The sequence below is a fragment of the Nannobrachium achirus genome (assembly GCF_963921795.1).
Source record: "Nannobrachium achirus genome assembly, chromosome: 12".
Classification (NCBI taxonomy): Eukaryota; Metazoa; Chordata; class Actinopteri; order Myctophiformes; family Myctophidae; genus Nannobrachium; species Nannobrachium achirus.
The window spans coordinates 8,803,109-8,828,190 of NC_137832.1; the positions used below are offsets into that span (position 1 = coordinate 8,803,109).

Sequence of the window (25,082 nt, forward strand, 5' to 3'; positions counted from 1 at the left end):
AAAGGGGCTTCATCACCTGTGGTGAATGTAAGAGGCAGAGCCACAGCCATGGTGTCTGTCTGGGTGCGGATGTCCTTCTGCTGGGCTGTGAGGACCAGGAGCTGCTGGTGGCCAAGACAGCAGCCCCAGATGGGGAAGTAATCCCCTGCATCGTTGGCCTGATGAACACGCACGCACGCACGCGCGCGCGCGCGCACACACACACACACACACACACACACACACACACACACACACACACACACACACACACACACACACACACACACTGTCAGATTTCTCAGGGTTATTTGTGAGCGGTGCTAGACAGGAATCTCCATGTATGGGCATAAAATGTTATTGTATGTTGTGATGTCATGGGAACCACTCTAACAGACGACATGACGACATGCACAGCAACAATATAGATCAGGGGTCTTCAACGTTTTCAGGCCAAGAACCCCTTAGTTGAGAGAGAGATAAAGCAGGGACCCTCACTACACTTGTTTTGCTGATTAAACTTTTACATCGGTTTCATAGATTCAGTTTCATAGACTTGTTTGACAGCTTGCTTGTAGATCGACTGTTTTCACTAGTTTTGTGCGACAGTCTTGTATGATGCAACATATTCTCACCTTCAAAGCGTCAGACAACTGACGCCCTGTCAAGTACCGTAAAGTGTCAGACGAGGGGACGCTTTGGGTATGCCTACTGTGTCAAGTGTTGGACGAATTGGGTATGGCCAGTGGTCTAAGAAGAAAGAAAAAAAAAGTCGTTCCCGAAGCGAGATTCGATACCGCTATGAAGAGTTTACCAGCCACCCGACGCTACCGTTCACGATGATGAAGCAGGGCTTTGCTTTGTGAAAAGACGTACACATTTGAAACTTGGAGATACAAGGTTTCTCCCCGACAGTGGCGATATTTTAGTGATTATGTTGCGAGGAAAAAGCCATTTTGGACTGCCGTCACGGCACTCACTAGAAGAGAAAAATAATATGCAGTCTAGACCAGAAGTTCAAACAAAACAGACAGAGGGCAGAACGGAGAGGGGGTCAGACAGACAGAAAGATGGAAGGAAGGCCCTTTTCTGAACTTTAAACCGGCGCAAATTGAACACCACCCAGGATTTGAAACAGCAACCATAGTCTGCAAGGGTAATGTAGCGTGGTCTCTGTCTTGAATCCTGGGAGGTGCTCGATCTGCGCCAGAAAGGTCCAGGATATGGAGTTGGTCAGACTTTGCCCTCTAACTTTGACTGACGGCCAACGCCAAGAAGTGCTGGGTTGCCTCTTGGAAACAGATTATGTCGGTTACACCATCAGGAGCATATTATGCACTACATACCAGCCAGGTTTGTTAGTATCATTGACCAGACCAAAGGCTAATAACAATGTATCCTGCACATTCATGTGCACAATTATGTGTCACCTGAAACTCCATTTGGAGTAGTCTAGATGCAGGAGAAACTCCTAAATGTCGCTGTCTGAAAACAGACAGGGGGTCAGACAAACAGTCAGGAAAAGACAGACAATCACAGTCCGGCAATGAAATATTTCTATACACCTGTCATTTCAGGACCTAAGAGAGACCCACCTTTTGCCTCCCAAATAGAGTTTCTTGTGGGTTATAAAGCAAGAGGTATGGAGATAGTCCCTCCCTTTTACAGTCACAGGGCACAGTCACAGACCGGCAATGACACAACGACAGTCTTTCTATATACCTGTCACTTCAGGACCTAAGAAAGAGAGACCCACCTTTTGTATTCATGAAATATGACATTCCATTTAGAATTGCCAAGACTCGTAAATGCCCCAGAATGCTTTTTGTTTGTATAGAGCCAAATAGAGCTTCTTGTGGGTTATAAAGCAAGGGGGAGACAGATGGAAAACAGACAGGAGGTCAGACAAACAGCCTGGCCATTAACAGCCTGGTGGCAGTCAATGAGTGAATAGAAGAGAAAAATAATATGCAGTCCAGACCAGAAGCTCAAACAAAACAGACAGAGGGCAGAATGGAGAGGGGATCAGACAGACAGAAAGATGGAAGGACCTTTCCTGAACTTTAAACCGGCGCAAATTGAAAAACCACCCAGGATTCGAAACAGCAACCATAGTCTGCAAGGGTAATGTAGCATGGTCGCTGTCTCGAATTCTGGGTGGTGTTCGATCTGCCAGTTGAAAGTTTAGGAAAGGTCCAGGATATGGGGTTGGTCAGACTTTGTCCTCTAACTTTGACTGACGGCCAACGCCAAGAAGTGCTGGGTGAAAGAAAGTTAGGTTTGGGGCCGGTTAGGTAGTTTAGCTTCGCCATGGGACTTCGGTTAGGAAGTGAAGAGGAGAGGGGATTTCCATTATGTTATGGTTTATTATTTTCACTGACGCATAACAGTGGAAATGTTCAGGACTCCAGGCCAGGGCTTTCTGGAGGTGTTGTTCCTTCTGCAGCTCAATTGGGACTGCCACAGAGGCAGTATATATAGCCAGTCTGATTAGGGGTGAGTGAGCACAGGTGTGGTGAATGAGATCAGGTGAGGGGTGGAACTGTCAATGATGATGAGCCAGGGGGCGGGGTTGCTGTCCAATATGACCCTTTTGTACAGCCGCCCCAAATACGATAGTATTTAAATCTAAAAAGGTCATATTGGACAGCAGGGAGTGGTACCGCCGCCCCATGAAACAAGCTGGGTACTGGGGGGGGGGCTCAGGTGGTGGAGGGAACCGAGGAGGGCTGGCTACTGGAGGCGGAGACTGAGGTGAGGGAGGAGGAGCTGGCAGTGGGGCCCGAGGCGGAGCTGGCGGTAGGGCCCGAGGTGCCGGAGGAGGACTAGTCGCTGCCGGAGGAGGACTGGGTGCTGCCGTAGGAGGAGGAGGCGGAGACTCAGGAACCCTGGCTGGAGGAGGCGGAGACTCAGGAACCCTGGCTGGAGGAGGCGGAGACTCAGGAGCCCTGGCTGGAGGAGGAGGAGACTCAGGAGCCCTGGCTGGAGGAGGAGGAGACTCAGGCGCAGGAAGCTTGGCTGCAGGAGGAGGAGGAGGAGACTTGGGCGCAGGAAGCTTGGCTGCAGGAGGAGGAGGAGACTTGGGCGCAGGAAGCTTGGCTGCAGGAGGAGGAGGAGACTTGGGTGCAGGAAGCTTGGCTGCAGGAGGAGGAGGAGACTTGGGCGCAGGAAGCTTGGCTGCAGGAGGAGGAGGACACTTGGGTGCAGGAAGCTTGGCTGCAGGAGGAGGAGGAGACTTGGGCGCAGGAAGCTTGGCTGCAGGAGGAGGAGACTTGGGCGCAGGAAGCTTGGCTGCAGGAGGAGGAGACTTGGGCGCAGGAAGCTTGGCTGCAGGAGGAGGAGACTTGGGCACAGGAAGCTTGGCTGCAGGAGGAGGAGGAGACTTGGGCGCAGGAAGCTTGGCTGCAGGAGGAGGAGGAGACTTGGGCGCAGGAAGCTTGGCTGCAGGAGGAGGAGACTTGGGTGCAGGAAGCTTGGCTGCAGGAGGAGGAGACTTGGGCACAGGAAGCTTGGCTGCAGGAGGAGGAGGAGACTTGGGCGCAGGAAGCTTGGCTGCAGGAGGAGGAGACTTGGGCGCAGGAAGCTTGGCTGCAGGAGGAGGAGACTTGGGCGCAGGAAGCTTGGCTGCAGGAGGAGGAGACTTGGGCGCAGGAAGCTTGACTGCAGGAGGAGGAGGAGACTTGGGAAGCGAGGCAGAAGGTGGCGCCCGGGGAACTGGAGACGAGGCAGGAGTAGGCCTGGATGGTGGAGTAGAGGTCTTGGTGGGCCTGGTCTTGGATTCGTTTAAGATGAGTTCATAAATCCTGTTGCTCTCCTCAAACCACTCGGTCCACTCCTGGTCCGTTTTCGGGTTAGCCGGGTTGTTTAGGCGATAGGTGACGAGCTCATACAGGCTAGGCTCAGCCATGGCAATGCTCTATTCTCGGCGTCGAAGGACCATGAAAGAAAGTTAGGTTTGGGGCCGGTTAGGTAGTTTAGCTTCGCCATGGGACTTCGGTTAGGAAGTGAAGAGGAGAGGGGATTTCCATTATGTTATGGTTTATTATTTTCACTGACGCATAACAGTGGAAATGTTCAGGACTCCAGGCCAGGGCTTTCTGGAGGTGTTGTTCCTTCTGCAGCTCAATTGGGACTGCCACAGAGGCAGTATATATAGCCAGTCTGATTAGGGGTGAGTGAGCACAGGTGTGGTGAATGAGATCAGGTGAGGGGTGGAACTGTCAATGATGATGAGCCAGGGGGCGGGGTTGCTGTCCAATATGACCCTTTTGTACACTGGGTTTCCTCTTGGAAACAGATTATGTCGGTTACACCATCAGGAGTATATTATGCGCAACATACCAGCCAGGTTTGTTAGTATCCTTGACCAGACCAAAGGCTAATAACAATTTATCGTGCACATTCATGTGCACATTTATGTGTCACCAGAAACTCCATTTGGAGTAGCCGAGATGCAGGAGAAACTCCTAAATGTCGCTGTCTGAAAACAGACAGGAGGTCAGACAAACAGACAGGAAAAGACACATTTCTATATATCTGTCATTTCAGGCCTAAGAGAGACCCACATTCTGCCTCCCAAATAAAGTTTCTTGTGGGTTATAAAGCAAGAGGTATGGAGATCGTCCCGTTCTAATATGTTTTAGCTAAATACACTAAAAAGTGAAATATAGGAGCGGTTTGCACCGCTCAAAAAGGTTCCAATCACACAAAGATTTGGTGGCAGCCCTGTAGTATCTGTGAGGACCCCCTGGGGGTCCCGGACCCCCCGTTGAAGACCCCTGATATAGATATAGCACCATCTTACCTTCAGAGCCAAATCATAGAAGATCTTTGCTGTTCGGGCAAACTCTGACGTCTGAGTATCAACACTTCCTCCTGGCAAATACAAACTGATGAAGAAGAGAGGTTTTTTTGTGTCTTTTATGGCAGGGGTTCCCAGACCTCTTTGTCTCAGGGCACCCCATAAATATATATTTTTTAATCCAAGGCACCCCTACAATATAATTTTCACTCCCAGCACCTTTATAGCATATCGTCGTTGTCTGGTGGAAACTATGTATGTCCAAAACCGTTCGTTTTGCATTTATCATCAAAAAATTGTACTAAACTAGTGAAAACAGCAGATCTACAAGCACATGTGCTTGTAGATCGACTGTTTTCACTAGTTTTGTGCGACAGTCTTGTATGATGAAGCAGGGCTTTGCTTTGAAAATGAAAAGACATACACATTTGAAACTTGGAGATACAAGGTTTCTCCCCGACAGTGACGATATTTTAGTGATTATGTTGCGAAGAAAACGTTGAGATAATAGCCATTTTGGACTGCCGTCACGGCACCCCAGGGTGCCCTGTCACCCACTTTGAAAACCCCTGTTTTATGGTTGCTGCTCTTTTTATTTTTACGTTGTATTGTAAAGCACTCTGTAACCATTTGTGCCAAAGTTCATTGTGCTTTTTATCATAATAATTCAAAAGCGAGCTCACCCATTAATGGAATGAAATAACTTTGCATACTCTTCTTCTGTGAGGTTGAGTCTGCTTAAACAAAGAGAGAAGAAAGAAAGAGAAGCCTGTTAGATGTAAAATTAAGTTAACTTAACTACATTACTTACAGTACAATACAAAACACATACAAAAAGAAAAATAAACTGTTGAAAAGAAAGATAGCCTACCGTCTTTGCCATGGTAACTGTTAATCTGTGTCATGATAATAGTTATATTATAAGATATATCATAATATAAAATGTTATTAGAAGGTGGGAAAACCATACTACGAGTGGTCAATCATATGATTTTCCAGATAGGTGAGAAAGGTTTGCATACATCTGTATAATATTTCTTGAAGAATGAGTTATTTTTTCTTAGGTTATACAGCTATTGACTTCTGTGATCCACAACCAGGTTGGCAAAGGGTGTTCAGGTTTCCATTTTAATGCTATGCATTTTTTTTTTTTTTTTTGCAAAGATTGCCAGTAATATTTCTGCCAGTAAATCTGTCAGTAAATGTGTTAAAGGACCTACACCATGAATTTTCACTTTTTCTATTTTAAAACCTTTTTTTGGTGTCCCACTGGCACCTTCTATCCTCACAAAGTCCTATTCCTGTACATTGTGTCTTTCTCTGGTTTTGGGAAGACAGAGATGAAAAGCTTTCCACGGGTTCTCAGAACAGTGCTGTTCTGAGAGTTGATCCGTGTGACGTCACACGGATTCCCGTTTTTAGTAAAAAAAAAAAAAATCAAAATGTATTTTTTTTTTATTTTTTTTTCAAAACATTTTTTTTTTCAAAAAACTTTTTTTCAAAAAACTTTTTTTTTCAAAAACTTTTTTTTTCAAAAAACCTTTTTTTTTTCAAAAAACTTTTTTTTTTTCAAAAAACTTTTTTTTTCAAAAACTTTCCAAAATGAAAAAATGTGCATGTGTGTGCATTAGGGCATTCACCAACTATTCGAACATTCGAATATTCGAATATCAAAGTCACTATTGGACGTTGTTCACCGAAGTCGAATATTCTTTTATTTTTATTTTTATTGTTTTCTCTTTGTTAAGATTATCACTGCAGCGATGTACACGTTTGACCAAAAATACTCGAAGTGAATAAAGCAGACGGAGGAAATAATAAAGAACACAAGGGAGGCATCAGCTCTGGCTGGAACTCAGTGGACACACACACTGAGGCAAGGTTTATTATGACAGCCTTAAATAGTGTAGTCAATCACTTCCTTTTCAGTACTTCACAATAAAAGCTTTCACAACGCCACAAGAATAAATACAATAAATACAATCACAATAAATAAGTCCATTATATAAATCCAATTGAGGTCATATCTCAACACTTTCACAACGCCACAAGAATAAATACAATAAATACAATCACAATAAAGCTGCAAGCAGCAATGACCGGGCCCTCGCAGCTCTACCCACGTCACAAGGGGTAGCAGCCAATTAGCATTAGAATTTTAGAATGAGCATTAGCATTTGTTAGCATTAGCATTTGTTAGTATTAGCATGTGTTAGCATTAGCATGTGTTAGCCTTAGCATATGTTAGCATTAACATTAGCATTTGTTAGCATTAGCATGTGTTAGCATGAGCATTAGCATTTGTTAGCATTAACATTTTAGCATTACCTTTTTTTTGCATTTTTAGCATTAGCATTAGCATTTTTGCATTAGCATTTTTTGCATTAGCATTTTTTGCATTAGCATGTGTAAGCATTTGTTAGCATTAGCATTTGTTAGCATTAGCATTTGTTAGAATGAGCATGCATTAACAGTAGCATGTGTTAACATTGGCATTTCTTAGCATTAGCATTAGCATTTGTTAGCATTAGCATGTGTTAGCATTAGCATGTGTTAGCATTAGCATTTGTTAGCATTAGCATTTGTTAGCATTAGCATGTATTAGCATTAGCATTTGTTAGCATTAGCATTTGTTAGCATTAGAATTTCTGTTAGCATTAGCATGTGTTAGCATTAGCATTAGAATTTCTGTTAGCACTAGCATTTGTTAGCATTAGAATTTCTGTTAGCATTAGCATGTGTTAGCATTAGCATTAGAATTTCTGTTAGCATTAGCATGTGTTAGCATTAGCATTTGTTAGCATTAGCATTTGTTAACATTAGCATTAGCATTTTTTAACATTAGCATTTGTTAGCATTAGCATGTGTTAGCATTAGCATAAGCATTTGTTAGCATTCGCATGTATTAGCATTAGCATTTGTTAGCATTAGCATTTGTTAGCATTAGAATTTCTGTTAGCATTAGCATGTGTTAGCATTAGCATTAGAATTTCTGTTAACATTAGCATGTGTTAGCATTAGCATTTGTTAGCATTAGCATTTGTTAACATTAGCATTAGCATTTTTTAACATTAGCATTTAATAGCATTAGCATGTGTTAGCATTAGCATAAGCATTTGTTAGCATTAGCATTTTTTTACATTAGCATTAGTACGACAAACGGTTCATGAGATATAGAGGCACTTCCTGTTTGGCAAAAGGCACTTCCTGTTTGGCGAAGGAAGCGCCAATTAAGGTTAAGGACTCTTAATCATGTGATATGACATCAGCCACGAGTCTGTACGACAAACGGTTCATGAGTTATAGAGGCACTTCCTGTTTGTTGAAGGGCAGTTCCTGTTTGGCGAAGGAAGTGCCAATTAAGGTTAAGGACTCTTAATCAAGTAATATGACATCAGCCACGAGTCTGTACGACAAACGGTTCATGAGTTATAGAGGCACTTCCTGTTTGGCGAAGGGCACTTCCTGTTTGGCGAAGGAAGTGCCAATTAAGGTTAAGGACTCTTAATCATGTGATATGACATTAGCCACGAGTCTGTACGACAAACGGTTCATGAGTTATAGAGGCACTTCCTGTTTGGCGAAGGGCACTTCCTGTTTGGCGAAGGAAGTGCCAATTAAGGTTAAGGACTCTTAATCAAGTCATATGACATCAGCCACAACTCTCTTCGACAAACGGTTGATGAGTAATAGCCAAAAAAAGGAACAATCAAGTTTCAGCCAATCAGAAGAGGGGGCGGGGCTAAGTTAAACCAATTAAGGTGAAGGACTCTCAGTCAAGTCATATGATACCAGCCACAACTCTGTACGACAAATGGTTGATGAGTAACAGCCAAAAAAAGGAGCAATCAAGTTTCGGCCAATCAGAAGAGGGGGCACTTCCTGTTTGGTGAAAGAAGTTTGATGCTTCGCCACGCGCACGCCGTTTTACGAAAACTCACGATTTTGATAACTTTTTATCGTTAAGGTGTCTTGAGTATGCCGAGCGAATGTGAAGTTGATCCGATTAACTCCCTAGGAGGAGTTCGTTAAAGTGCGACCCGTGAAAACGGCCAAAAATGCGCCAAAACGCCACTAATTAGTCAAAATGGCTGACTTCCTGTTTGGTTTCGGACGTGGCGTCCGAGACTTTTTTGTGAGTCCGGACATGATACAGGTGTGTACCGATTTTCGTACATGTAGGTGAAACCGTATGGTGGGGCTTGAGGCACGAAGTTTTGTAGGGGGCGCTATTGAGCCATTAGGCCACGCCCCCTTTAGATTTTTTTTTAAATACGAAAATTTTCGCCGTTTGCGGCTCAAAAACGCATTTATTCGGGGGAATAATAAGAAGAAGAATAATCTTTACGATTACAATAGGGTCCTCACACACTGTGTGTGCTCGGGCCCTAATAAATAAGTCCATTATATAAATCCAATTGAGGTCATATCTCAACACTCTTATCCACGAGTTTCCTACGCCCCATAGTGCATTGCGCAAACGTCTGCACCGAGGTTCCGCCGCCGATTTACAAGCTCACAACGGGTTGCATCTGCGACGCGACGTGAGCTTGTATGTCTGCTGTTAAACCCCGAAGTTTGGTCCTGATAGTCTCCAGTAAACTCCCGCGGAAACTTGTGGATATATAGTTTATAAAGCTTGGCTAGATAGGAAGTCATAAGAATGAGTTGTCAATGCCCCTGGTGGATGCATTTGTTAATGCTCTACACCAGGGGTTCTCAAACCTTTTTAGGCTGTGACCCCCAAAATAAACATATTTGAATTGGGGACCCCCACCCTGACAAGCACTTGGAATTGTTAGCATTACATTTAATTTGACTTAGTTCCGCAGATAAATATTGTGAAAATAGCCGATCTACATGCTCACAACGCCTCGCAACTGTTCGCCTCTTGCTTACTTAATATTTGACAGTTTGGCCAGTCCTGTCGAATATTCGACTATTCGAATACTTTGAGGTCGAATAATTTGAATACTAAAAATCACTATTCGTGAATGCCTAGTGTGCGTGCGTGAGTGTGTGCGTGCGTGCGTGTCTGTGTACCTGACGGGCGCCACTCTGGCACCACCAGACTCCAGGAACTTGACGAAGGAGGCCGCAATGTACGAGGAGCGCCGGGCGCTGGTGTCATCCGAACGGTTCTCCTGAGCCAGGATACCTACCGATAACACAGAGCAGGGATTATCAGACTACTGAACTGTTAGTTAGGGAAAATTAGCAGAATACCTGTCAAATCTGGGAATAAATTCCTTACCAAACAATTTCTTCACCAATGTGTTCGTAAAGGTGTCTAGTAAAGCCTCGATCAGAGTCGGCTCCGCGGTGCAGTCTTTTTGAGTCATGAAACTACAACGTTACGTCATTCCTCGCGGTGAAGAGCTTTCCACCGCCAGTCCCGACACATCTCTCTGTTTTTACTTTCAGACAGATAGGCTCTTCACCCCGTTCACTGATTGGTCGACCTGGACCAGTTAGTCACGGTGAATAGGACTTCACCGTGACTGACTATGATGGCCTTCACTTATTTTCTGACTTGAGGTGGAAAGCTTTCCACCTAAAATTTGCGGTGGATAGCTCTTCACCGCAGACTCTGATCGAGGCTTAACATATCTAACAAAGATTGAAATTCAACATCTAGCAAAATGTTTGACAGCTAGGGTAATTCTGGGTCTCATTCACTTACTATACACTGTACTATAAGGGAAAAAAATCACTCCCAAACATATGCTGTGAGGGGTCTAACTAGGTGTTTTTAATTATTCTGAATGCATTGCAAGCATTTGTTTTGCACGAAAAACATTCCTTGGGCCAAGAATGGACCCCATACATCGTTTTTTTTGCGTCTGTTTTTGGCCCAAGGAATGTTTTTCGTCCAAAACAAATGCTTGCAATGGATTCAGAATAATTAAAAACACCTAGTTAGTCCCCTAACATCCCACTTAAAGCATATTTTTGGGAGTGATTTTTTTCCCTTATAGTACAGTGTGAGACCCGGAATTACCCTAGCTGTCAAATATTTTGCTAGGGATGTTGAATTTCAATCTTTGTTAGATATGTTACTAGATACCTTTACGAACACATTGGTGAAGAAATTGTTTGGTATGGAATTTATTCCCAGGTTTTATTAAAATTCCCTGACTATGTTCTATTGAGCCAGGATACCTATGGATTGTGTGAAAAAGGCGTGGCTCCTATACTCGGGCCGCCATCTTGGCCTTTCAGATTCTTGGATAAAAAGAAGCGAGCACCGGAGATTCAGAGAACGGCAATGACAGTTCGCTGGTTATAGACAGAAGAGGGAATATTACAAGAAGAAGTCCAGTATTCAACATTTACTTGCGTAAAAGTAAAGTATTGGTATCAAAATGTACTTAAAGTACATTTTTTAGTAGGCCTACTAATTGTGCAGAATGTCCCGTTATCAAATGTATTAAAAATACATTACATTGTGAGCTTTTAGATCAGCTATATTTAAAATGGCCAAAATGTATATATGGCTGAAGTGGTTAATGTATGTATGTTTTGTAATAATAATCAAAATCTACAAAGTAGTAGCCTAATTTTTTGAAATAAATGTAGTGGAGTAAAAGTTTCGGGGCAACAATATAGATGGAGATCTTGAGAACCCCTATGGGGACAGACCCCTATTCCGGAACACCGCTACTTAGAAACCCCTCTATTTCGAAACACTGCTATTCCGAAAAATTAGAAACACCTCTATTCCGAATAATAGGACTCTCTCCCAACTACAATACATTAATTTGATTGGGTAATTTAACGTGGGGGTACATGACATCATCAAAAAATTATGATAATTTGATAGCCTTAATTAGCTGTTTTGGCCGTGTCAGACGGTCTTTAAGCAAAACTTTTCCACTGTGCAAATTGTTGGTATAGGGTTAAAGGGATCCCTGGCTAATACTACAAATATGCCTTAATACATTATAATTGTCCTCTATAACTACAATGTAAAATTAAAAACACCTTAAATATTGTATTTTTTTATATATATGTGAGCGCCTGCCGGAGCGGTGCTGTCTACAGCTGTGTGCTTCTCTACATGAAGCGGAGTCTCCTCCTCATTACGTTGTCTCCCACCCAAGTAAAGCGTCACTACACTTCGTCGTGTGACATGTGTTGCATGCCAAAATAACTGATCTGCAAGCTCACAACGCATTGCATCCACGAGACAACGTGAGCTTGTAGATCAGCTATTTTAACCAACGTGGACGGTTAGAAACGTCTGCCTTCACAATAAGGGTGAGGAAAACTGGGCACTGGGCACCTAAATATTGTGTGGCACCTCAATGTTAAGTTGGATGAAATAATTGCTGTGTGTGGTTCTATATAGGGCGGGCTGTGTCAATAAAAAATAATAATAAAAAATAAAAAAAACTTTTGAATAGCCAAAAGTATAAAAATATTATGGTTAAAAAAAGAACGAAAAAGAACTAAGTTAGTTTGTTTTGAGGAACCATGAACTTTAGTTCAAAATGTAGAATTATGAACTATGAAATGAACTAGTTCATTTTAGAAGTTTTGAACTTGAACTTGAACTAGTTCGTTTTGAAAGTGAACTTTCCCAACACTGCCTATGGTTAACATGAGCATTAAATCAATATTTCAAATGTGTTTGTGTTTGTTTGTTTTTTGCACATGCATGCCAGAAAAATTACACATGACATTTATGACATCATCAACTTGCGACAGGCATTTCCCCTATTGAGTGAAAGATTAGCTATTTCTAGAAGAAATAAGATATTTAAGGTGTTTTTCATTTTACATTGTAGTTATAGAGGACATTTATAATGTATTAAGGCATATTCGTCGTATTAGCCAGGGATCCTTTTAAAGTGTCCATCCTTTGAATGGGTTGAGCCCACTAATGTTGAGTCCTTTTGTACTGAAGAGATAAATATTGTGAAGCCTATTTCAGATAGACAAACCCATAGGGGAATATATTTCTCCCAGAAGTAAAGTAACTATGGTTACATAACGTAACCTCCAGTTGTTGACACTGGGTGTTGATACTTCTCCAACAGGATCTGGCATGCCCGGGTACCTGTGCCTCCCTCGAGGTTCAAGATCAGGTTTTCCTAGGAGCCCTGGCCCCATGCCAGTTAAAACAGGATGCAAATAACAGCCATGTGTCTTCCTCCTTCTCCTTGTTCTTCAGCATCTTCCCCTCCCCGTCGGATTGGTTAACTCCATGCTTGTCTTCTTCCTCACCCTGTCTTTTGGTCTGCGTCCTCCTAATCCTGTGTCACACTGTTCTCTTTGGATCTGCGTTTTTCCTCCTCCTGATAAATCATACTTTTTCCTGGAGACATATTATGTACTAATATATTAGTTTTATATATTGAAATATAGGTTGTCCGGTCTCTATGGCAATATTATTCATATCCATCGCTAGTAATACTTGAACTGAATGATCTGCAGGTAGCTCAACTCAATAGGTCATTAGTTATCATCATATAAGGACCACCCTGCACATGGCTTAACGTCAACAAATTATCAATTCATCTGGGAAAAACTGAGTCCATCCTCTTTGGATCAAATCATAACCTCAAAAAAGTCGATAATAATAACACAAAGTGGGTGACAAGGTCATAACACGAAAAAACGAAATCTCCTACTTAGGATGTATCCTTGAAGCTAATCTTCCCAGCGAAAAGATGACTTCTAAAGTATTAAATAAAATCAACCAACAAACTTGTTTCCTACAGAGGATCGCCCCGATGGTCAATTTCAACACACTGAAGACCATAGCTGGTGCAATAATCCAGCCCCTCTTTGACTACGGAGTCCACGTATGGTATCGTGACGCGCCACAAGCCCTAAAAAACTAACTCCAAACAGCCCAAAACAAACTAATTAGGGTCCTGCTTAACCTTCCCTATCAGACTCACCTCACCGCTACTCACCAGTTAAGAGTGGGGTGGCTCAGAGTAGATGACAGAGTACAGCAACTTGCAATGGGCCTGGTGTACAAGATACACTACACCACTAAGATACCCATGTACCTGGCAAAATACTTTAAAAACGTTAAGGATGTCCACAATTACAACACCAGAGGTAGCGCCACAGATTACGTTCAACCGAGTCACCTCAAAGAAAGGGTCAAACTCGTTCTTCTGCTATACCACAAAAATGTGGAATGCCCTACCGAAGGTCTTAAAGGAGTGTGGATCACTAGCATCCTTTAAAATCGCCCTGAAAAACCACTTACAGGCAGCAGCTGTTCGCAACTGGTAAAACAAACCTAGCCCAGCCCTCCCCTACCCTGTCCTGTCCCTTCTTTGTATATACTTACTGTTTGTATAGACTTAGTTTTTTTTGTTCTTTATTTTTTTACTGACTATATCTACTGCATAGTACTGTGTTCTATTCGTCTGTCATTCAATGTTATATGAGATACTTAAATGGTTTCCTGTGGAAATAAGCGTAGTCTTTTCTAGGATCTCCTTTTAGTAGACCTTGTACCAGTGAACTGTACCGTCATGAAACTGTACTTTTTCCTATGCAAACTCCTAATAAAGTCTTCAATCAATCAATCAAACCCTAGAGCATAGCTGTTTCATCATGTATTAGGATGTATTAGGCAATTTAGGCATGAAACTTTGAAAAACGTAACATTATTCATCATGTACTGTAGGTTTATTGAAGGTAGCCTGTAACGTGGCCATGCCCTGGAGATATTGTGATATCACATGAAGCATTCTCGTCCTTAGGGCATCTTACTGGTAATAAGGAGATGTTGACACAATGATACGGCAATCTGTTGATTACAGTAAGGCTGGTCCACTCCGTGTAGTATACATTGTTGTCTGTTCAAAAGTGTCACTGACTGTAGATCAAGCAGGGAACTGTCCAGCTGATCCAACTCTAAATCTGGATGTGGACCACATGTGGTGATTGTGGTCTATATGTGTTGCAGTTCTCCACATTGGAAGCAGCCAGACCATAGGCCTTTCTTCTGTCTATCCAGTGCCTCTTGTGATTGACTGGTAGAGACTGGGGAGTGGCTCCTGTAATGACTCACTTCACTTTCCCCATACTTGGCTTGTCTGGTATAGGCAGGGCCAGTCAAAACAAGGATGGTAAATTTCTGCTTTTATTGACGGCATTGAGGCAATGGGGCATGGATATGCTCTCTAAAATGGCCAGGAAGGAGTCCTTGAACAATGTGTCACCAATTCCTCGTGGAAATTATACAAATTGTGATAGCTGCATTGGATTAGACAATTTAGCTTGATGGCATATGCTCCTATGCTCTATTTTTCTCTGCCTACTGGACAATTGCCATCCGCAAAGGCAGACTGGCCAAAGGCTCCTCTTGTCTGAGGCTTGGTCTGAGGCATAGCCTCTGTCCTAATGCCAAGGCAATAAATGTCGGCAGATGTTTCATTCTCAGACAGACCAGCCAGAGTTGATCCGTTATTTCAACCTGGAGGCACTAGATGATGATTGACCCATTCCCGTTAGGTAAGGTAACATGGCACCTCATCTAGGTAGTGTGCTACCAGTGCAGCGCTACCAATGCAGAGAGATTTGCTCCCTGTATCACACTCAGACTGCACTCATTGGCTGCACTGGCCTTCTGGCCAGTAGGAAAGGGTTGCATCTTTTGAGATTTAAACTGGTACGTCACCCACTTCTCACTGGCATCCAGCTCTTGCTCTACCTCTTTCCAGAGAATCCTTTCCAAGACATTTCAGCTCTGATTCAGATTGATATGTGTTTTGTGTCTGAAAAAATTACAAACCCCAAATAAAGTATTCAAAAGTTACGTTTTCACTCTACTGGATGGTGGCCATCTTGAATTATGGGGCCAAAATGTATTATTGTGATTAAAATGGTGTCAGATTTGGAATCCTCATGGTTGACTTGTAAAGTTTGGATACGTTTGGTATGTGACCATATGGTCTAAAAGTCATACTAATTGATATACGTAAACATTTTGTATGGACATACTAGCTTTTTACATGAACAAAGAGCACTTTATTGGAATATTTACTGCCTCATTTGTGGTCAGATGTACAGGAATAATAATATTTGTAAAAATAAGTACTTGGAATAAAGCAACAGAAAATGACCACGTGTTTGCTTTGAGTTGTTACATGCATAAAATATTCTAATTAAAGCTATACTGTGTAAGTTGCTCAACTAGTGGTCAGTTCCACTAGTTGAGCTCTGCTTTTTTCGGCCGTTTTTCGCCGCGGACCGGGCCTTCAGACCACCACGTCCGCCTCGCCCGCCTCGCCACGCAGGTCTCTCGTGTCCGGCGTTGGGGAGTTACAGGCTAGACTTCTAGACCAGCGTAAACAAAGCTGTTGAAGCAAGCTACTTCCTGAAGAGACGCAAGATGCACTGTGATTGGCCGTCAGTGTATGATCTGCGCTGTGATTGGCCGGTAGGGAGACACGTATACAGAATGATGCAGATGACGTAATTTTGCCGGGAAAAACAGTCCCGGTCACGGCCACACGGGCTCGAGTAGAACACATATAAAGAAAAGGCTTTTGGGGCTGAAATTAACAGAGTGGGTGTTCTAAAACTTTAGCGATTTAATAGTTAGGACAATTTTAAGATTTGTTTTATTAAAAAAGTTACATAGTATAGCTTTAAACATGCATTATGCTAATCAAAGGAGGTCTTATGATTTAAATGGCGTCAGATTTAGAATACTCATGGTTGACTTGTATGAAAAACGTCTTCATACATGATTCTAGGTCATCTGGATCAAAAGTTCATTTAGAAAATGCCTGGATTTTTGCGAGGGAACTGAGGGCTAAATCTTTTATAAAGGGTCTATAGACATCAAATCAATCATCAAAACATCCTTCCCAGAGGATGGTCACAGAACTTCAGATTGTGACTCTCTGGCTTTTTTGTCCCACCTAGTAACAGAGCGACATGAGGTGGGACTTGACAAAGGGTGAATTAGGATGGAATATGAAATATCGGACAGATCTGTCTTGATCACATGACTAGATATGGGGCTTTTAAGCCGTGACATCATTTTGTAGTCAGACCTCCAAGCAGATTTATTATCAATATCTGTCCCTTGTTATTACAACAGATCCGAGACAAAAATAACGACTAAAGTATAATTCTACCACTTTCTTTTCAACAACAAAGAAAAAAAAAATAGTAAATAGTAAAAATAATAAAAAGATTCACGGGCGCTGGGGCCTTTTGCCCCCCAAAAGTTCTCCTCTGCCTACAAAATGATGTCAGACTTAACAGCCCCATAGGCTACTATGTACCGATTTGTATGATAACATTTTTTGGATAAAATCCGTAGGAGTAATATAAAGAAAATGTTTTGCATAAGTCGGCCTCATGGTAGCGCTATAAAAGGCAGATGTAAAAAATGCTGGGCAAAGGCAATTCTGACATCAAAACGGTGCTGACAACAACAACAACAAAGTCTATAACGATCTTGGTGTGTGAAACCTACCGATGATGGGCCGGCAGTTTCCTCTAGCGCGCCCTGTGGGCCCTGGGGTCTGAGATGTCAACATGATTGGAACTGCACTCATCCGCGGAATGAAAATCATTAAACTAAACTAAACATGCTCAGAGCTCTTGTACCTGAAAGTACAGCATAGCTCGTCATGTCGTCTACTGGTTGGCCCGAAATACTGTAAGACGAGAACAACCGGAGGGGCATCATTCCCCACGGGTGGCAAATCAAGAGTGCAAGAGTGATCAAGAGTGCTCCTGGCACAAGCATTTCATTGTATGTCTGTACCTGTATGGATATGCGTGTGACAATAAAACCTGAACCTGAACCTGAACCTGATGAACCTGAAGATATTGGACTTCCACGCGGGAGACCCGGGTTCGAAACCGGGTGGGGAGGTTCGGATCACCTCTGTTACATTGGTTCCGTGACCCGGATCCGGGCTTCCCCGTAGGAGGAGGTCAAAGGGGGGTGAGTGTGGCGGAGAGAGTCGTACAACCTGAAGCCTCAAAAGATTAGTATCTGCTCTCGTTCCATAGGGATATCCCTTCGGAGTGATGGTTAAGATATTGGACTTTCACACGGGTTCGAAACCGGGTGGGGAGGTTCGGATCACCTCCGTTACACATATATGGGCAAAAAATGGACGCAGACAAACAGATAAATGGGGTTTGCGTTAAAGGGTGGGGCAATTCATTCCCTATTTACATCATTCCCGAGTAGGCCGGTCCCCGACTATCTTGCGAGCAAATGCGAGCAATCTTGCTCCTCAAATGCCACGACATCGCACACAAACTCTTGTAGTCTGTGGAGTCTAAGTCAGAGATGATTCAAAGTCTGAGACCTTCGTACAGTGACAGACAGACTGAGACACCCGACCCCCCACCAAAACAATTCGAAAGAGGGAGAGAAAGAAATAAAGAATGTTCTTCTTGTGAGGTTGTGATGATGCAGACTGTACAGTATATGCAGAAAAAATACTGAGGCCCTCTGTCCTATAGGTGGCGGAAAAAAAGAAGTTAAGTTATTGCTGTGCAAGGCAACAGAGTGTTGGGTCTTCATTTCAACAGGGTCTAACCATCAGATTAGTCACACTAGTACAGGCTGTGGATGGCATTCCAATATGTGTACGTTCCAACCAATGAACACATCACACGTCATCAGAGGATGTCTTAACATCCGCAGATGTCATACACATCATTCAGTGGAGATAATGCATGATAGCTGACAAAATAGTAAATACCAGTACAAATAAAATAAAAAACAATTAGCTTGGAAACAGCTGGCACAGAAGGAGAAGGACAGAGCTGGGGCTGAGGCAGTTCTCATTGGCAAGCCAGTGAACCAGTCAGTATTTCAAAGTTTAGCTTAGTTTAGTTTTCAGGCCCCATTGCCCGATGGTGGACTGCAGCCCATGATTCAGTGTGATCTTTGTGCAAACACATTGCTCTTTGCTCCTTCCACCCACCCTTTCTGTTACCTTGGTTACAATATAATGTATGTTGTGTGAAGTGGCCTTAACCTTGCTTTATTTATTTTTTTCGATCGCCAAAATAAAAGCCTGGGTTCCCGAGGCTAGCCTTAAGCTTCATTAAAACAATAACTTAACCAAAACATAATAATTGCTATTCTCACCAGAACCCCCACTCTGAAAAAATGTTAACGTGAAATGAATTAATAGTGAAAGGAAAATCAGACAACAGAAAATAATAGTTTTTTCAATATGAACTTTAGAAACTAGCTTAGAGATAATACAAAATCATAATATAATACTCACACCAACAGAGGATTTTTCATCCCATGATACACACAGTAACTAGAATTCCAATGCTGATGACAGTGATGCTTATCATTGCTGTAATAATGTACAGTGCATATGCTGGGGAAGCATTGTCCACTGCATGCTCTGGTACTGTGAAGGACACATTGTCCACTGCATGCTCTGGTACTGTGAAGGACACATTGTCCACTGCATGCTCTGGTACTGTGAAGGACAGACATACAGTATTATTAGACAAGCCATATACTTAGTTATCGAAACGACAAATGGCAAAAATACCAGATCTACAAGCTTACACCGTGTTGCTATGCGACATGAGCTTGAAGATCTGCTACTTTATAATTCTGGTCTGATATGGCGGTTCCGGTCACAAAGTATGTTCAAGTGGAGGTCTGAGGCCTATTAGTATCAATGTTGGGGTCTTTGACATGAAAATGTTTGGGAAAGTATATATCATATAATTAATTATATATTAGTTGATACTGGGATAAGGATAAATATGAGACCAGTCATATTATCTTGCAACATATAAAAAAGTCTGCTAATGAACATAAAAATAAATAAATAAATTAAAACAATAAGGACTTACTATTCACTGTAACGTTGAGTTGGACAGAAGCCATTCCTTCAGTGAACACACACTCACAGTTATAGCTTCCACTATCTGCTGGGGTTAATTTGTTAAGGTGCAGAAACATTGTGTCATTCTGTTTTAACAGAGTGATCCTGGAGTCACAAGAACTCTCAGTGCCATTCTTATAATAGTAGAATGACAGTCGACAGTCACCATTACTTGTTGTTTTGATGTTACATATTATGGTGAAGATGGCATTAAATGTCTGATCGGGGCATATTGGAGTGACATCTGGTTCTTCACCAATGGTTTTCACAAGATACACTGGAGAGGAAAAGTAATGTATAAAGTGAGTTTACAAGAATAACCTTTTTTCCTTTTTCTGTGCTCACAGTACCATATCAACAAAAGTGACATAAGACACTGCATGGCAAAATAAAGTATTTTTTAAATCAACGTTAACAGTAACTCTTAAGTAACAGAGGTGAAGCCTGTAACTTTAACGTAAACTATTGTCTGTAGAAAGCTCACCTCATGTTCTGCATGAGGAAGCGCCTATACAGTAGCAGCGGCCTATAACGTTTAACATAATATGCAACTTGCTAGCTAGACTTTACAGATGTCCTACCTTCAGTGGTGTGGCATGTATCAAGCAAAATGAGAAAAACAACAATCGGAATTATTTTAAAACAGCCCAGACCGCTTTTACTGTGAACAAAACAGTCTACAAAACCTGATCAATTAACATTTGCTGCAAAAGTCACCACTATCCATGTGTTTCCGCGGGAGTTTACTGGAGATTATTTGGACCACACTTCCGGTTTAACCAATTCAATCATATAGTACCTTTATCAGAAGGATAACCCCCTTGAGATGCATCATCTCATTGAATACTATAAACCAGGGGTTCAACAGGGGGTCCGGGAGCCCTAAGGGGTCCTCAGAGTTACTACAGGGGGGCGCCAAATCTTGTAGATCGGCTATTTTCGGCAAATAGGTTGGGTGTGGAGGTAAAAAAGAGCAGACCAAGTACCGAGTGATAGGTCAAATGTACAAAGTATCGACTATTTAAGTGAATAAATGTCTGAAAAAAACACATTAATTTAACACAAATCCAACATCGACTGATGACAGTGCTGTCAAACAAGTCTATTAATCTACCTAGGAAATTGATGAAAATCAGAAACAGCAACAGTTTTATACAACATACAGCATGTTGGGAGCCCCTACTTCATCTGTCTCCAAGGGTCCTTGGCCTGAAAACGTTGAAGACCCCTGCTATAAATAATTCATTACATTCATCTCTATACAGTATAGCCCAAGACATGGCTTCAATTTGTCCTCCATGTGCCCCTGCTGTCAATCAGGCCCATCTAAGAGTGAAGCCTATAACTTTATTCTCAAACTATTGTAGCTCCATCAGTTAGTTACTGCGCCTCATAGTTTGGATGAGGAAACCAGTGGCCTATTAATCTCTCGAGACAGCCTCAGAAACGCTACGCTTCTGAGGAAAGGAAAGGAAAGGAAGAGAGACAGACCGAGTGGGCGTCCCCCTTACTTTGACGACAGCTCGCCAGATTGGTGGCCTATGAACTGTTGCACGTCATTAGAAGACAGTCTACCTTCAGTGGTGTGACATATCAACCAGTAGAATAATTAGCATTTTAACCTCATAAACCCTAGCTAGCATAAGAGGCTACTCATAGGCTAATAGGCAAAACTAAATTGAAAATAAATTAGGTGAACATTTATAATAACATGTATAACAAACAATATGCATTCTGTACTTTTGTTTAACTTTCAAATGTGGAGTGGGGTTTTTCAATGTAGCTACATGGTCAGAATACACATATTTGTATAGTTTCAAAGTAGAGATAGACAGGAAATAAGGGAAGAGGGAATGGGACTCGAACCCATATTCATAAGCCTTCACTTCTAAAGGCTCATTCCCACCGGCAGCGATAACGATGACGATAGCCATAAAATATCACAGCGATAATTATGCCTTCACATTAATGTCCGATAAAGTTATCGGACATCAATGTGAAGAGGCGTCAATTAACAACAGCCGCTCGCTCAGTGCGCATCGCGAGCTGTTTGTCAGAGACCCAGTTCCATATCACTGTGATCTTAACCACATCGTTGTTGATCCTAACGATGTAGTTGTCGGCTATCGTTGTCTTTATCGGTGTTGGGTGGATGCTGCCGATCCACTTCAATTGAAAACCCACTTTTTTAAATCGTTATCGTCATCGTTATCGCTGCCGGTGGAAATGAGCCTTTAGGCTTATGAGGCGAGCCTTGCAGGTGCCAGCACCTCTAGGCCAGATACGGGCCTTTTCTATCATTTCTAGATATCTAGATAAGATACTCACCAGTATTTGGAGTCATATCACAACCCAAAGTCTACCAAAGTGACATTTTGCCATCCCCAACGTCAGAGAAAACCCTTTATGCATTTCTACAAAACACTGAAACATTGCATGCCACTTAAGGACTGGTTAGCTTTAGGGTGAGATGTAGTATTATGTTTAAGGATGGCGTTAGTCATGTACTTGTCTTGAAATAAATAAAAAAACATCCATGATGAAGTCAACATGGTCCGCATCTAAGCACGTTATAAGCACGTTCACACACAACAATTTGGGGATTTAGAAACATCCAGATGCAATGCTTTGTTGTTGTGCTTTGCATACTGTCACTGCTTTGCATACTGTCACTGTGAGGTTTTCTCTGGCAACCAGGCCAAATCTACTTTCAACTCACATCTGAGGAAAGAATGACCTCTGGTGACGAATTGTGGAACTGCAAAAGTCTGTTTAATTCAGTTTTTGTAAAGACAAAATAAACAAAATAAGTCAGTTGTTTGTTTTATACCCACCTGGCATGAAAGCCTTTCATCAGGTGGGGCTTTTCAAAACATCACAACTTGATCAAAAATCACATAAAAGCTTTGCAAGTGCAATAGTGCTAGCTGCCTTACAGGTTACTTACATCAATAGCTGAGATGACGATGTGTTCCCCTAGATTGCTATTTAAATACAGGCCTATATATAATCGTCACTGTCTGGCCAAAACCTCTTAACACCCTTTTTTTGAGTTTTTTTTTTTTTTTTGCATAAATCAGGGCTATTGAACACCCTTTACATCTGAGTGTTGGGTAAAATAATATTGAACCAATGGAAAGTAGTATTAAAAAAGCCATTCGGTAAAGAAAAGGGGAAAAAAAGAAATATATATATATATATATATATATATATATAGGCCTATATATATATTTATTTATATATATATATATATATATATATATATATATATATATATATATATATATATATATATATATATTTATATATTATATAAACATTATACTGCTATATACAAACATTAGGAAAAGGAGATAAGGCTTCAACAACAAACTTAACAGATACAAACCAAACAAATACAAAGATTGCTCCAATTTAGAAACTGATCACAACCAAATGATCACAAGCAAATGTTTTAAACAACAAGCGAAGCCACAAGGTTTGAAGGAGCAATCGATTCTCCACGTTTAGAAGTTTCTCAGAGCTGTCATGTGCAGGATTTTATGGTGTCACAGAAGCGCCATACTGTAGGAATTGTACATTTGACAGCTGTCAACTAGTAGTCATCTCAACCCTGCAGGAACACAGAATAAAAAAAAGTAAATAGCAAAACAATACTAAACTAGAAGCAGTGCTCTTCCGAGCACAGGTCTCCACCAGGCCACACAAATCGGCCTGTTATAGCGCCACCATGAGGCTGATTTGAAAAATGTGGGGCAGAGGTTCTAGATTGGCATCCAGGGAATGTGTGTGCTCACTTTGGCAGCGATCGGGCCAACGGTGACTGAGATTAGCTGCACACAAACTGCGAGGACACACGCACGCACGCACGGACGCACGGACGGACGGACACACGGACGGACGGAGGGGAAAACATACTCTCCCTCAGCCTTCGGCTGGTGGAGACAATAATATAAAGCAAATAATAAAGAATACGGCTATAACACCTACCTATGAAATATCAAGGGTTGGGTATTGACAGGCGTGTGTAAAACATTGAAAAGCTTCTTTGACCTAGAAAAATTAAGAACAAGAAATTCAAGATTAAAACAAATAATAATAAAAACCAGACCCAGGGGGGGTGAAAACAAAGTGTCAGGCCTTTGGCTGTTTGGCCTGGCAGAGACAAAAAGTTCACATTTCCATGAGTTCAATAGTATTTAAATATCTGTGAGGGAAATGTAAATGTCTGAGAAGACTGCTTTAACATCACTCTTTGTCTGCATACTAGGGCGAAAGAGTGATGTTAAAGAAGCATTCTCATTTAGTCTGTCCTCTTCAAATCATCATGAACCAAGTCTTATTTAAGAACTGTTTGTGTTCGGCTGGTCATCTGCAACTGATAAATTCATTGCATAAATAATAAGCTGGCCCAATGACATCACCCACTGGAAGATGTAAATAATGGAAGCCACACAACTCATAAACTCTGGAAGCATGGATCTTGCTAGCTCTTGTCCAGAGCATTAGCAAGGTCTCTCTAAGCAGGCTCACTACGAGGGCTCCACTTCAATGAACAAAACTACTTCGCTACTCACCAAACAAAGGCAGTTTTGTGTTGTTGAAAGTTTATTCTCTGTAGTGGGAAAACTCAGCACCCCACCCACTCTGTAAAATACACTATTTTTGTCATGACATAAAATCCATTCAACTCAACCGCTACATATTTGTTTTTAACACTGAACAAAACATGTTCTTAAATGAAATAGCAAAACTGAACCATGTCTCACCACAAAATGGGGCTTGTTCATAATAAATGACCCTGGATGCCTCCTTGACGAACCCGGACGAGAAACGCACCCCACAGCGGACCTGTGTACTGTTGCTACAGAACCTTTCCAATGTGATAGTACTGGTTACTGTGACGGTGCCGTCAGTGTTGGCTGTATGGATGGTGGTGTAGTTTGAAGATCCTCTGAGACTGGAGACCTCCAGAGTTATGCATGCACGCACGCACGCACGCACACACGCACGCACGCACGCACACACACACACACACACACACACACACACACACACACACACACACACACACACACGTGTATTTTCTAACGGAAAACCATATGGGCATAAAAGAGAGCCAGACAGACAGAGATAAGAGATCTCCATAATGTATGGGCATGAAAGGGACACAGACAGAACGACGTAACGGGTATTGCACAACTTGACGTCAATGGTGACTGTTCTGCCCAACGGGCACCGGTCTGGGTTCTCCAACATAACTTCTGAGACTCCTACATTCAGTCCCTCATATACTGTGCACACCCCTGGGCACAGACTAGTTTATAGATGCATCTGTAAACAGGCATAAACAACGTACGTTTGCAAAGGAGTAGTTTTTTTCTACTCATGCCATGGAGAGTAGAGTTCAATACATTTTTTTGGTTTTTGTC

General features: G+C 42.1%; 1 protein-coding gene across 1 annotated transcript in view; it reads right to left on the minus strand.

The window, feature by feature from the left end:
- Positions 1-25,082, minus strand: part of LOC308295386 (uncharacterized protein) — a gene marked incomplete at both ends in the record, with an annotated part of 45,735 nt that overhangs the window by 9,031 nt on the left and 11,622 nt on the right. The window contains 3 exons of the mRNA XM_080738441.1: positions 17-104; positions 4,784-4,868; positions 9,824-9,938. Of these exons, the coding sequence (XP_080594567.1) occupies positions 17-104; positions 4,784-4,868; positions 9,824-9,938 (288 nt within the window). The remainder of the gene's footprint in view (positions 1-16; positions 105-4,783; positions 4,869-9,823; positions 9,939-25,082) is intronic.